The sequence below is a fragment of the Sinohyriopsis cumingii genome, chromosome 14 (assembly GCF_028554795.1).
Source record: "Sinohyriopsis cumingii isolate HCF-2022 chromosome 14, ASM2855479v2, whole genome shotgun sequence".
NCBI classification, from domain to species: domain Eukaryota; kingdom Metazoa; phylum Mollusca; class Bivalvia; order Unionida; family Unionidae; genus Sinohyriopsis; species Sinohyriopsis cumingii.
Genome location: NC_142974.1, coordinates 11,027,132 through 11,040,337, shown reverse-complemented (window position 1 = coordinate 11,040,337; position 13,206 = coordinate 11,027,132). Strand labels below are relative to the sequence as shown.

The 13,206-nt window shown below is 36.7% G+C and overlaps 1 protein-coding gene across 1 annotated transcript in view; it reads left to right on the top strand.

Moving 5' to 3' along the window:
- Positions 1-13,206, top strand: part of LOC149783241 (lysine-specific histone demethylase 2-like) — an 86,815-nt gene that overhangs the window by 61,146 nt on the left and 12,463 nt on the right. Inside the window, exon 19 of the mRNA XM_089931447.1 lies at positions 3,469-3,621. Within this exon, the coding sequence (XP_089787573.1) occupies positions 3,469-3,621 (153 nt within the window). The remainder of the gene's footprint in view (positions 1-3,468; positions 3,622-13,206) is intronic.

Below are 13,206 nucleotides of genomic sequence, written 5' to 3'. Positions count from 1 at the left end.
ACCACCATGACATTAAGACAATTCATTTTGCAACTGACAAACTAGCCCCATCAGCTTTGGGGTCAAGGTTGCAATAATAATAAAAATTGTGCTGTATAGTTTTGGCAGGAGATTTTTGTTGCTTATATACTCCTAAACCACTTAATAGATTTTCTTCATATTTTGGATGAATCATTATGAAGCTGAGACAAATCATTCTGTGATGTATGCTTGCACGATTGACCTTGGAGTCAGGGTCAAAGTTGTAGAAACTTTTTGTGTGGGTTTTAAACAGAGTTTTCCCATTTACTTATGTTTCCTAAAAATTTTTGATGAATTTTCTTCCCACTTGGGATGAATCATTATCAACCTGAGATTAACTGTGCAACATGTTTGTTTGCATCTTTTATCGTCATGGTAACATAGAAAACTTGCATTAAGATTTTATTGAAATATTTGCATTTCCTCAAATTTCCTGAAACTTAGGACAGACAGATCATGCTTGTCCACCATCAGACAAGGCCAGTGTTACTGAAAGACAACAAAAAATTACCCCATTAAAAAAAACTTCTTAATAATAACAACTTAACAGAATCAAGCCAGATATAACAACAAACATTCTTGCATGAAGGGCTTGAAAATTTATTTAAATGATTCTATCCACCTTCAGATATGGTTGATATTACTAAAAATATAAAAACTTAGAATGACATTTTTTTAAAAACCACTGAACATAATTTTCAAATTTTTTATTGAAAGCATCATGGCTTAATTTTTTTTTGGGATTTAAACAATTGACGAGATGTAAATAGTGGTATATATCTACATCTGGTGTATATCATCCATTACCAGTTGTGCATTTACCATTTACCATGTTAACATTCATAGTTATTTTTCATAACAACTGTTGGTAGGAATTATTGGACACATATATGTGATGTATGTTCATTTCTGCCTTGTAAGATAGAACTGTTTTGACTTAAAATGCCAGAAGAATCTCTTTTTACTTGTTTCACCTGTATCTGTTACTTCATATAAATTTTACAAAATTTGAACTTCTTTTTTGTTGTTGTTTGTTTTATATGACATTCACATTTATGTGGAAGGGTTTATTTTCCTAAATTTGCGTGCAGTTCATTTTTTAAACTTTTAAAGATTTTTAATGATGGGGCAAGAAAGGTTTTTGAAACATCAGCAAAATACATTAGAGACAAGTTGCCCGTTAAAGATGATTTATTAAAGCATGCTAAAATTTTGGATCCAGCAGTGCAACTATAAGCTAAAATGGCATCTTTGGATTATTTCTTTGAAAGATTTTCAGTATTATTACCTGAGGAAGCGACTACAGCATATGTGAAATTGGAACTGGCACAATATCAGCCCACATATATTCAGCCAGTTGAAGAAAGATGGGACGGCGGTCTTCAAAATATTGCCAAAAATAATGCTTTCATTAATGACAATACCTCATTCATCTGCACACTGTGAGCGAGTTTTCTCCCTAGCGAGAAAAAGCAAACAGGTTTGAGGAGTAAACTGAGTGCAGAGACTGTAGAGGCACTTTTAATTTCAAAATGTAGACCAGGGTCAGCTACAGACAGGATCTACACTGAAAATGAGCTGCAGGACCTGAAAAGTGCTTACTACAGGTCCCTTAGGATGAATTGAGTAGTGCTGGACTTGAATTTTGTATATTTGTATATATTGTAGATAGATGGGTACTGGGTTTTATACATAATTAGTTATTATAAATACGCATTACTGGTATTTAATGATATTTTGAGTGAATTTGTTATGCTTATTCAGGCTAACATACTTATGTTCCTCATTTTCATGCTCTGTCCCGCATTTTTGGTGGTGGTATCCTTCAAAAACATTTTCTGGGGTAGGCATTTCTGAATTTGGCTTCCAGCACAACTGAGTGGAAAACCTTAAAGCGATCCTCATCATCTATTATGTATAACCTTTGCTACTAATATCTAAATAAAACTCATAGCATGAACTTCTTTCTAAAAGTGCCTTACGTTTCTAGAGCAGATGTAATTGGTAGAGTCATGATTACCCTTTTTAATTTACATACAGAAGATGCTGAAGCACTGTCTAGTCAAGCTGGAGTTAAACATGCCATTTACAACTAATTTCTACCAGATAGCTGAACTTATCCTGATACTGGCATTTTTCAGACAAAGGCACCTGCCTTCTTAACCGCTGTATGGTTCTATTTAGACCCAATTTATGTCAAGTCAATGACACCACATGGTTCATACAAATCAAGAAAACTCCTCTTTTTTGAGGGGGTTGCCTTGAACAGTCTTTTAATTTAATGAAGGAATATAAAATATTAAAACACAATAAATATATCACATTTTATATTAAGAGCTTTTACCTTTTATGTATTTTCCAAAAATAATAAGTAAAATAGGATATAATTTGGTGGATCTAATAGCACATAACAAAGGTAGTTGACAAAGTGAAAGGGAAATGGTTCAGTTTTCTTAAGACGAAATATCTGTTAAAACATTTTTGGAAGTTCATGAAAACTCCTCGAAAAGTTCTTAAAAATAACATTTCTTGAGTTGTGTGAACTATGTATCTGGCCGTTTTCACCAGCCAAGGTTCCGTTTGATAATTCTATCTACACCTTGTTATATTGAGCAGATATTTTTGTGCTTCAGGTCTTTGAATTTCACTGGGTGCAGTGGCAAGCCACCACATCCAATCAAAATTAAATTGTTTAAATTTGAATACTGTTCATACATGATCGAGACAAGGGGAGCATACAACTTTAATGGAATGATAAATAAGCAATTTTCCACTCCGGTCTATGTTTGTACAAATACAAATCGAGACAAGGGGAGCATACAACTTTAATGGAATGATAAATAAGCAATTTTCCACTCCGGTCTATGTTTGTACAAATACAAATCGAGACAAGGGGAGCATACAACTTTAATGGAATGATAAATAAGCAATTTTCCACTCCGGTCTATGTTTGTACAAATACCTATCTCTCAAATACACCTGTAATGGCTTCCCTATGTTACGTGGTCATTCTTTCAATGTTAAACATAGAAAGCATCCTTTTTATATCAGTTGACACTTCCATTTTCGGCTGATGTACAATGCACTACTGTTACATGCTGTTGGTTAGTTGGCATTACATACTGAGGTAAGCAACTTATGAAATCCAGTAGAAGTTGCTAGGAGAAAGCACTAAAATATCTGTTCAATCTGCCAAGGTGTAGATAGAGTTATCATATTGGAACCTTGGCTAGCAAAGATTGTATCAGACCCACTCTGGCCTTTATTTACATTGATATCTTTGGATATACCATCTCCAGCCCTGGGAAGTACATTGTTTACATTCTGAATTATTTTGATTTACGATCCTCAGCCCTGAGAAGTATATTTTTTACATTCTGATATTTTTTGATTTACCGTCCCCATCCCTGAGAAATACTTTGTTTACATTCTGGCATCTTTTGGTAGACCATACCCAGCCCTGAGAAATATTTTGTGACAAGATGGTCGACAGACAAGTACACACAGATGTCTTACTCCTATCTGCCACCAGGTACAGATGGAAACAATTATGACATAATGGCTGAGGATATTGACAGAAAAGTTTTCTTTGCTGGGGAGGTAAGACTGTAGTTTTTTCCTTTGAAATGCTGGCTTTTGCAATTATGCATGCGATAATGAGTCATAATGGCTGAGGATATTTATTGAATAGTTTTCTTTGCTAAAGAAGCTATGCTTTATTTACTCCTTTATCCTTTTAATGAACGAATCAGATATGCTCTGCCTGTGTCTTAATTCTAGCAATGAACCTATCAGCAATGCCTTTTCTACTGCATAATCTTAGAAAGTCACCAATCAGCAATGCCCTTCCTACTGCATAATCTTTGAAATTCACCTATCAGCAATGCCTTTTCTACTGCATAACCTTAGAAATTCACCAATCAGCAATGCCCTTCCTACTGTGTAATCTTAGAAATTCACCAATCAGCAATGCCTTTCCTACTGCATAATCTTAAAAATTCACCAATCAGCAATGCCTTTTCTACTGCATAATCTTAGAAATTCATCAATCAGCAATGCTCTTCCTACTGCATAATTTTAGAAATTCACCAATCAGCAATGCCCTTCCTACTTAATAATCTTAGAAATTCACCAATCAGCAATGCTCTTCCTACTGCATAATCTTAGAAATTCACCAATCAGCAATGCCCTTCCTACTGCATAGTCTTAGAAATTCACCAGTTAGCAATACCCTTCCTACTGCATAATCTTAGAAAATCATCAATAAGCAGTGCCCTTCCTACTGCAGTAGTCTTCGAAATTCACCAATCAGCAATGACCTTCCTACTGCATAATCTTAGAAAATCACCAATCAGCAATGCCCTTCCTACTGCATAGTCTTAGAAATTCACCAGTTAGCAATGCCCTTCCTACTGCATAATCTTAGAAAATCACCAATCAGCAATGCCCTTGCTACTGCAGTAGTCTTAGAAATTCACCAATCAGCAGTGCCCTTCCTACTGCATAATCTTAGAAAATCACCAATCACCAAAGCCCTTCCTACTGCATAGTCTCAGAAATTCACCAATCAGCAATGCCCTTCCTACTGCATAATCTTAGAAAATCACCAATCAGCTATGATCTGCCTACTGTGTAATCTTAGAAATTCGCCAATCAGCAATGCCCTTCCTACTGCATAATCTTAGAAATTCACCAATCAGTAATGCCCTTCCTACTGCATAATCTTAGAAATTCACCAATCACCAATGCCCTTCCTACTGCATAGTCTCAGAAATTCACGAATCAGCAATGCCCTTCCTACTGCATAATCTTAGAAAATCACCAATCAGCTATGATCTGCCTACTGTGTAATCTTAGAAATTCACCAATCACCAATGCCCTTCCTACTGCATAATCTTAGAAATTCACCAATCAGTAATGCCCTTCCTACTGCATAATCTTAGAAATTCACCAATCAGCAATGCCTTTTCTACTGCATAATCTTAGAAATTCATCAATCAGCAATGCTCTTCCTACTGCATAATCTTAGAAATTCACCAATCAGCAATGTCCTTCCGACTGCATAATCTTAGAAATTCACCAATCAGCAATGCCCTTCCTACTGCATGATCTTAGAAATTCACCAATCAGCAATGCCCTTCCTACTGTGTAATCTTAGAAATTCACCAATCAGCAATGCCCTTCCTACTGCATAATCTTAGAAATTCACCAATCAGCAATGCCTTTTCTACTGCATAATCTTAGAAATTCACCAATCAGCAATGCCCTTCCTACTGCATGATCTTAGAAATTCACCTATCAGCAATGCTTTTTCTACTGCATAATCTTAGAAATTCACCAATCAGCAATGCCCTTCCTACTGTGTAATCTTAGAAATTCACCAATCAGCAATGCCTTTCCGACTGCATAATCTTAGAAATTCACCAATCAGCAATGCCTTTTCTACTGCATAATCTTAGAAATTCATCAATCAGCAATGCTCTTCCTACTGCATAATCTTAGAAATTCACCAATCAGCAATGCCCTTCCTACTGCATAATCTTAGAAAATCACCAATCAGCAATGCCCTTCCTACTGCATAATCTTAGAAAATCACCAATCAGCAATGCCCTTGTTACTGCAGTAGTCTTAGAAATTCACCTATCAGCAGTGCCCTGGCTACTGCATAATCTTAGAAAATCACCAATCAGCAATGTCCTTCCTACTGCATAATCTTAGAAAATCACCAATCAGCAATGCCCTTCCTACTGCATAGTCTCAGAAATTCACCAATCAGCAATGCCTTTCCTACTGCATAATCTTAGAAAATCACCAATCAGCTATGATCTGCCTACTGTGTAATCTTAGAAATTCACCAATCAGCAATGCCCTTCCTACTGCATAATCTTAGAAATTCACCAGTCAGTAATGCCCTTCCTATTGCATAATCTTAGAAATTCACCAATCACCAATGCCCTTCCAACTGCATAGTCTCAGAAATTCACCAATCAGCAATGCCCTTCCTACTGCATAATCTTAGAAAATCACCAATCAGCTATGATCTGCCTACTGTGTAATCTTAGAAAATCACCAATCAGCAATGCCCTTCCTACTGCATACTCTTAGAAATTCACCAATCAGTAATGCCCTTCCTACTGCATAATCTTAGAAATTCACCAATCACCAATGCCCTTCCTACTGCATAGTCTCAGAAATTCACCAATCAGCAATGCCCTTCCTACTGCATAATCTTGGAAAATCACCAATCAGCTATGATCTGCCTACTGTGTAATCTTAGAAATTCACCAATCACCAATGCCCTTCCTACTGCATAATCTTAGAAATTCACCAATCAGTAATGCCCTTCCTACTGCATAATCTTAGAAATTCACGAATCAGCAATGCCTTTTCTACTGCATAATCTTAGAAATTCATCAATGAGCAATGCTCTTCCTACTGCATAATCTTAGAAATTCACCAATCAGCAATGCCCTTCCGACTGCATAATCTTAGAAAATCACCAATCAGCAATGCCCTTCCTACTGCATAATCTTAGAAAATTCACCAATCAGCAATGCCTTTTCTACTGCATAATCTTAGAAATTCACCAATCAGCAATGCCCTTCCTACTGCATGATCTTAGAAATTCACCAATCAGCAATGCCTTTTCTACTGCATAATCTTAGAAATTCACCAATCAGCAATGCCCTTCCTACTGTGTAATCTTAGAAATTCACCAATCAGCAATGCCTTTCCGACTGCATAATCTTAGAAATTCACCAATCAGCAATGCCTTTTCTACTGCATAATCTTAGAAATTCATCAATCAGCAATGCTCTTCCTACTGCATAATCTTAGAAATTCACCAATCAGCAATGCCCTTCCTACTGCATAATCTTAGAAAATCACCAATCAGCAATGCCCTTCCTACTGCATAATCTTAGAAAATCACCAATCAGCAATGCCCTTGTTACTGCAGTAGTCTTAGAAATTCACCTATCAGCAGTGCCCTGGCTACTGCATAATCTTAGAAAATCACCAATCAGCAATGTCCTTCCTACTGCATAATCTTAGAAAATCACCAATCAGCAATGCCCTTCCTACTGCATAGTCTCAGAAATTCACCAATCAGCAATGCCTTTCCTACTGCATAATCTTAGAAAATCACCAATCAGCTATGATCTGCCTACTGTGTAATCTTAGAAATTCACCAATCAGCAATGCCCTTCCTACTGCATAATCTTAGAAATTCACCAGTCAGTAATGCCCTTCCTATTGCATAATCTTAGAAATTCACCAATCACCAATGCCCTTCCAACTGCATAGTCTCAGAAATTCACCAATCAGCAATGCCCTTCCTACTGCATAATCTTAGAAAATCACCAATCAGCTATGATCTGCCTACTGTGTAATCTTAGAAAATCACCAATCAGCAATGCCCTTCCTACTGCATACTCTTAGAAATTCACCAATCAGTAATGCCCTTCCTACTGCATAATCTTAGAAATTCACCAATCACCAATGCCCTTCCTACTGCATAGTCTCAGAAATTCACCAATCAGCAATGCCCTTCCTACTGCATAATCTTGGAAAATCACCAATCAGCTATGATCTGCCTACTGTGTAATCTTAGAAATTCACCAATCACCAATGCCCTTCCTACTGCATAATCTTAGAAATTCACCAATCAGTAATGCCCTTCCTACTGCATAATCTTAGAAATTCACGAATCAGCAATGCCTTTTCTACTGCATAATCTTAGAAATTCATCAATGAGCAATGCTCTTCCTACTGCATAATCTTAGAAATTCACCAATCAGCAATGCCCTTCCGACTGCATAATCTTAGAAAATCACCAATCAGCAATGCCCTTCCTACTGCATAATCTTAGAAAATTCACCAATCAGCAATGCCTTTTCTACTGCATAATCTTAGAAATTCACCAATCAGCAATGCCCTTCCTACTGCATGATCTTAGAAATTCACCAATCAGCAATGCCTTTTCTACTGCATAATCTTAGAAATTCACCAATCAGCAATGCCCTTCCTACTGTGTAATCTTAGAAATTCACCAATCAGCAATGCCTTTCCGACTGCATAATCTTAGAAATTCACCAATCAGCAATGCCTTTTCTACTGCATAATCTTAGAAATTCATCAATCAGCAATGCTCTTCCTACTGCATAATCTTAGAAATTCACCAATCAGCAATGCCCTTCCTACTGCATAATCTTAGAAAATCACCAATCAGCAATGCCCTTCCTACTGCATATTCTTAGAAAATCACCAATCAGCAATGCCCTTGTTACTGCAGTAGTCTTAGAAATTCACCTATCAGCAGTGCCCTGGCTACTGCATAATCTTAGAAAATCACCAATCAGCAATGTCCTTCCTACTGCATAATCTTAGAAAATCACCAATCAGCAATGCCCTTCCTACTGCATAGTCTCAGAAATTCACCAATCAGCAATGCCTTTCCTACTGCATAATCTTAGAAAATCACCAATCAGCTATGATCTGCCTACTGTGTAATCTTAGAAATTCACCAATCAGCAATGCCCTTCCTACTGCATAATCTTAGAAATTCACCAGTCAGTAATGCCCTTCCTATTGCATAATCTTAGAAATTCACCAATCACCAATGCCCTTCCAACTGCATAGTCTCAGAAATTCACCAATCAGCAATGCCCTTCCTACTGCATAATCTTAGAAAATCACCAATCAGCTATGATCTGCCTACTGTGTAATCTTAGAAAATCACCAATCAGCAATGCCCTTCCTACTGCATACTCTTAGAAATTCACCAATCAGTAATGCCCTTCCTACTGCATAATCTTAGAAATTCACCAATCACCAATGCCCTTCCTACTGCATAGTCTCAGAAATTCACGAATCAGCAATGCCCTTCCTACTGCATAATCTTAGAAAATCACCAATCAGCTATGATCTGCCTACTGTGTAATCTTAGAAATTCACCAATGACCAATGCCCTTCCTACTGCATAATCTTAGAAATTCACCAATCAGTAATGCCCTTCCTACTGCATAATCTTAGAAATTCACGAATCAGCAATGCCTTTTCTACTGCATAATCTTAGAAATTCATCAATGAGCAATGCTCTTCCTACTGCATAATCTTAGAAATTCACCAATCAGCAATGCCCTTCCGACTGCATAATCTTAGAAATTCACCAATCAGCAATGCCCTTCCTACTGTGTAACCTTAGAAATTCACCAATCAGCAATGCCCTTCCTACTGCATAATCTTAGAAAATTCACCAATCAGCAATGCCTTTTCTACTGCATAATCTTAGAAATTCACCAATCAGCAATGCCCTTCCTACTGCATGATCTTAGAAATTCACCAATCAGCAATGCCTTTTCTACTGCATAATCTTAGAAATTCACCAATCAGCAATGCCCTTCCTACTGTGTAATCTTAGAAATTCACCAATCAGCAATGCCTTTCCGACTGCATAATCTTAGAAATTCACCAATCAGCAATGCCTTTTCTACTGCATAATCTTAGAAATTCATCAATCAGCAATGCTCTTCCTACTGCATAATCTTAGAAATTCACCAATCAGCAATGCCCTTCCTACTGCATAATCTTAGAAAATCACCAATCAGCAATGCCCTTCCTACTGCATAATCTTAGATATTGACCAATCAGCAATGCCCTTCCTACTGAATAGTCTTAGAAATTCACCAGTTAGCAATGCCCTTCCTGCTGCATAATCTTAGAAAATCATCAATCAGCAATGCCCTTCCTACTGCAATAGTCTTGGAAATTCACCAATCAGCAATGACCTTCCTACTGTATAATCTTAGAAAATCACCAATCAGCAATGCCCTTGCTACTGCAGTAGTCTTAGAAATTCACCAGTTAGCGATGCCCTTCCTACTGTATAATCTTAGAAAATCACCAATCAGCAATGCCCTTGCTACTGCAGTAGTCTTAGAAATTCACCAATCAGCAATGCCCTTCCTACTGCATAATCTTAGAAAATAACCAATCAGCAATGCCCTTCCTACTGCATAATCTTAGAAAATCACCAATCAGCTATGATCTGCCTACTGTGTAATCTTAGAAATTCGCCAATCAGCAATGCCCTTCCTACTGCATAATCTTAGAAATTCACCAATCAGTAATGCCCTTCCTACTGCATAATCTTAGAAATTCACCATTCAGCAATGCCCTTCTTACTGCATAATCTTATAAAATCACCAATCAGCAATGCCCTTCCTACTGCATAGTCTTGGAACTTCACCAATCAGCAATGCCCTTCCTACTGCAGAGTCTTAGAAATTCACCAATCAGCAATGCCCTTTCTACTGCATAATCTTAGAAAATCACCAATCAGCTATGATCTGCCTACTGTGTAATCTTAGAAATTCACCAATCAGCAATGCCCTTCCCACTGCATAATCTTAGAAATTCACCTATCAGCTATGATCTGCCTACTGTGTAATCTTAGAAATTCACTAATCAGCTATGATCTGCCTACTGTGTAATCTTAGAAATTCACCTATCAACTATGATCTGCCTTCTGCACAATTCTAGAAATTAACAAGTCAGCTATGCTCTACCTAGTTTACTTACATATTAACATGATTAAAATAGAAAATTTGTTGAATGAAAGCACATTTGAATTAATTCAACAGTACAGATGAGTTACTGCTAAAAATTTTGACAAACCAAGCCAGAAGGTTAGAACAAAATGAACTTTGGCATTGGCAGAAACATCCAGCAAGGACTGGGACAAATGTGTAACAGGTTATTGTAAAATAGCTGTCCTTCGACTCGCAGCCTTAATCGTCAGCGATCCATTAGGATCAGTGATAATCAGTAACTGGTTGACAATTTTTGTCTCAACTGTATTAGCACATTTCTAAGATAAAGCTGTCACTTTTGTGGTGACTAATGCAGCTTCATTAGCATTTTGATAATGTTTAATTGGTTGCTGTCACAGTTTTGGTAAAATTTTAATTTTACTAACAAAACACAATGATACATGAAAGTATATGCTGCCTAACGTTATTTCTGACCAGAGATTTGTGTATGAACTTCTTGCATAGTTTGAAAAAGGCTTATTTCTTATGTTTCTTTTTTCTATTTAACTTCATGTGTCATGTTTGGCCATCACATATGCATTTGTTAAACAAATAGTGGGAATGTTAAGCCAGATGATTCCCTGTTACAACTCAGAATCATGCAAACTGAGCACTATCCAATGGGAAAACTTGGAGAAGCATCCTCGAACTTTAAATCCTCAGGACCAAGCTAATGTATAGTCCATTGAAAGAAGATTTTTTCATGAAGGAATGAAAGGGACTTCAGAGATCTTCAGAGCAAAAGGTAGGTTGTGCTTGCCATTAGGTTGTATCAAAAGTATGGACTAACTGGTGTGGTAACTTGTACAAGAAATAAGATTGGGTAAAAGAACTAAGTAGTTCTAAAAAAGGCAGAAAATACATTTTATGTCAATGCATTATTTCAGGTTAAAGTGTTTGCATGGAGGAACTGATCATCTGTAGATGTAATTATTGTTGTTGTTCATCTTCTGAGAGATAAATTATACTACTAATTATAAATAGTCAAGCACCGTTCCAGTGGCCTATTGCTTAGAGCATCCACCCCAGATGTGGGAGGTAATGGGTTCGAACCCCCGGCTGAGTCATACCAAAGACTCCTAAAAACATAATACTAACAGCTGCCTCGCTAGGCGCTCAGCATTAAGAGGTTATTGTTAGGATTGGTCGGCCTGGTGTCAGGATAATGTGACTGGGTGGGGCATCATGCGGCATGATGCCCCATTGCTAGACATCACTTTAAACACCACACTGCAGACATCATAGCGATATGACTGGAAAATTGTTAAAGCTATGTTAAAAATCTAAAACACACACACAGACACACAAATGGAAAAATGTATGATTGAGTGATATTTGTAACATGCATAACTATGGTTGGGATGTATTTAAATATTTTAAAAGATGAGGACAAAGAGCTTTAGGAAAGATCAAAATTATTGAACACAGTAAAACCTAAAACTGAAAGCCCCATGTCTCAGCGGTACAGGACATTTATGTACGATATCATTTATTATATTCATTCTTTAGCTTAGACAAAAAGTTCTTATCAAGTGCACAGCATATGCAAATATTTTTGGAAACTGAATAAATGCCAGAAGCTTTAGCAGTCATTAGTTTACAGCATATGACAAAAATACTCAGTTATGTTAAAAGTTCTGAATATATTCAGTTATGTTAAAGTCCTGAATATATTGAGTTATGTTGAAGTCCTGAATATATTCAGTTATGTTAAAATTCTGAATATATTCAGTTATGTTAAAGTCCTGAATATATTCAGTTATGTTAAAGTCCTGAATATATTCAGTTATGTTAAAGTCCTGAATATCATGTACAAACTTCAAGCAGAAATATTGCATGTAACTTTAGACAAAATCCAACTGCTACAAATCAGTTGTGTTTCATTCAGAAAGTAACTTGAACAAAAGAAAGTAACTCTCACAAAGCTGTTATAAATTTGTTAATATTTATTGAAGAACAAACTTAGGAAAAAAATAGACCAGATAGCACTTCTTAGCTGGAGGACCAAGTCTGCTTCTTCACTTGTATTTCCAATATTCCATGATCTAATGTTATGTAAAGAAAATACAATGGTTAATTTCATTGGCCTCATTGAATATGACGAGATTAATTGGATAATAAATCACCAGTAGTAACGCAGGCAGGTGCTGTATGAATTGGTGCTTTATAAGCATAATTTAGGCTAGCTTTTGTTTGGTAGTGTTTGCTTATGATGGATACATGCCCTGTGATTCTTAGTGTTTGATGGATACATGCCCTATGATTTTTAGTGTTTGATGGATACATGCCCTATGATTCTTAGTGTTTGATGGATACATGCCCTGTGATTCTTAGTGTTTGATGGATACATGCCCTGTGATTTTTAGTGTTTGATGGATACATGCCCTATGATTTTTGGTGTTTGATGGATACATGCCCTATGATTTTTAGTGTTTGATGGATACATGCCCTATGATTTTTAGTGTTTGATGGATACATTTCCTATGATTTTTAGTGTTTGATGGATACATGCCCTGTGATTCTTAGTGTTTGATGGATACATGCCCTATGATTCTTAGTGTTTGATGGATACATGCTCTATGATTTGTAGTGT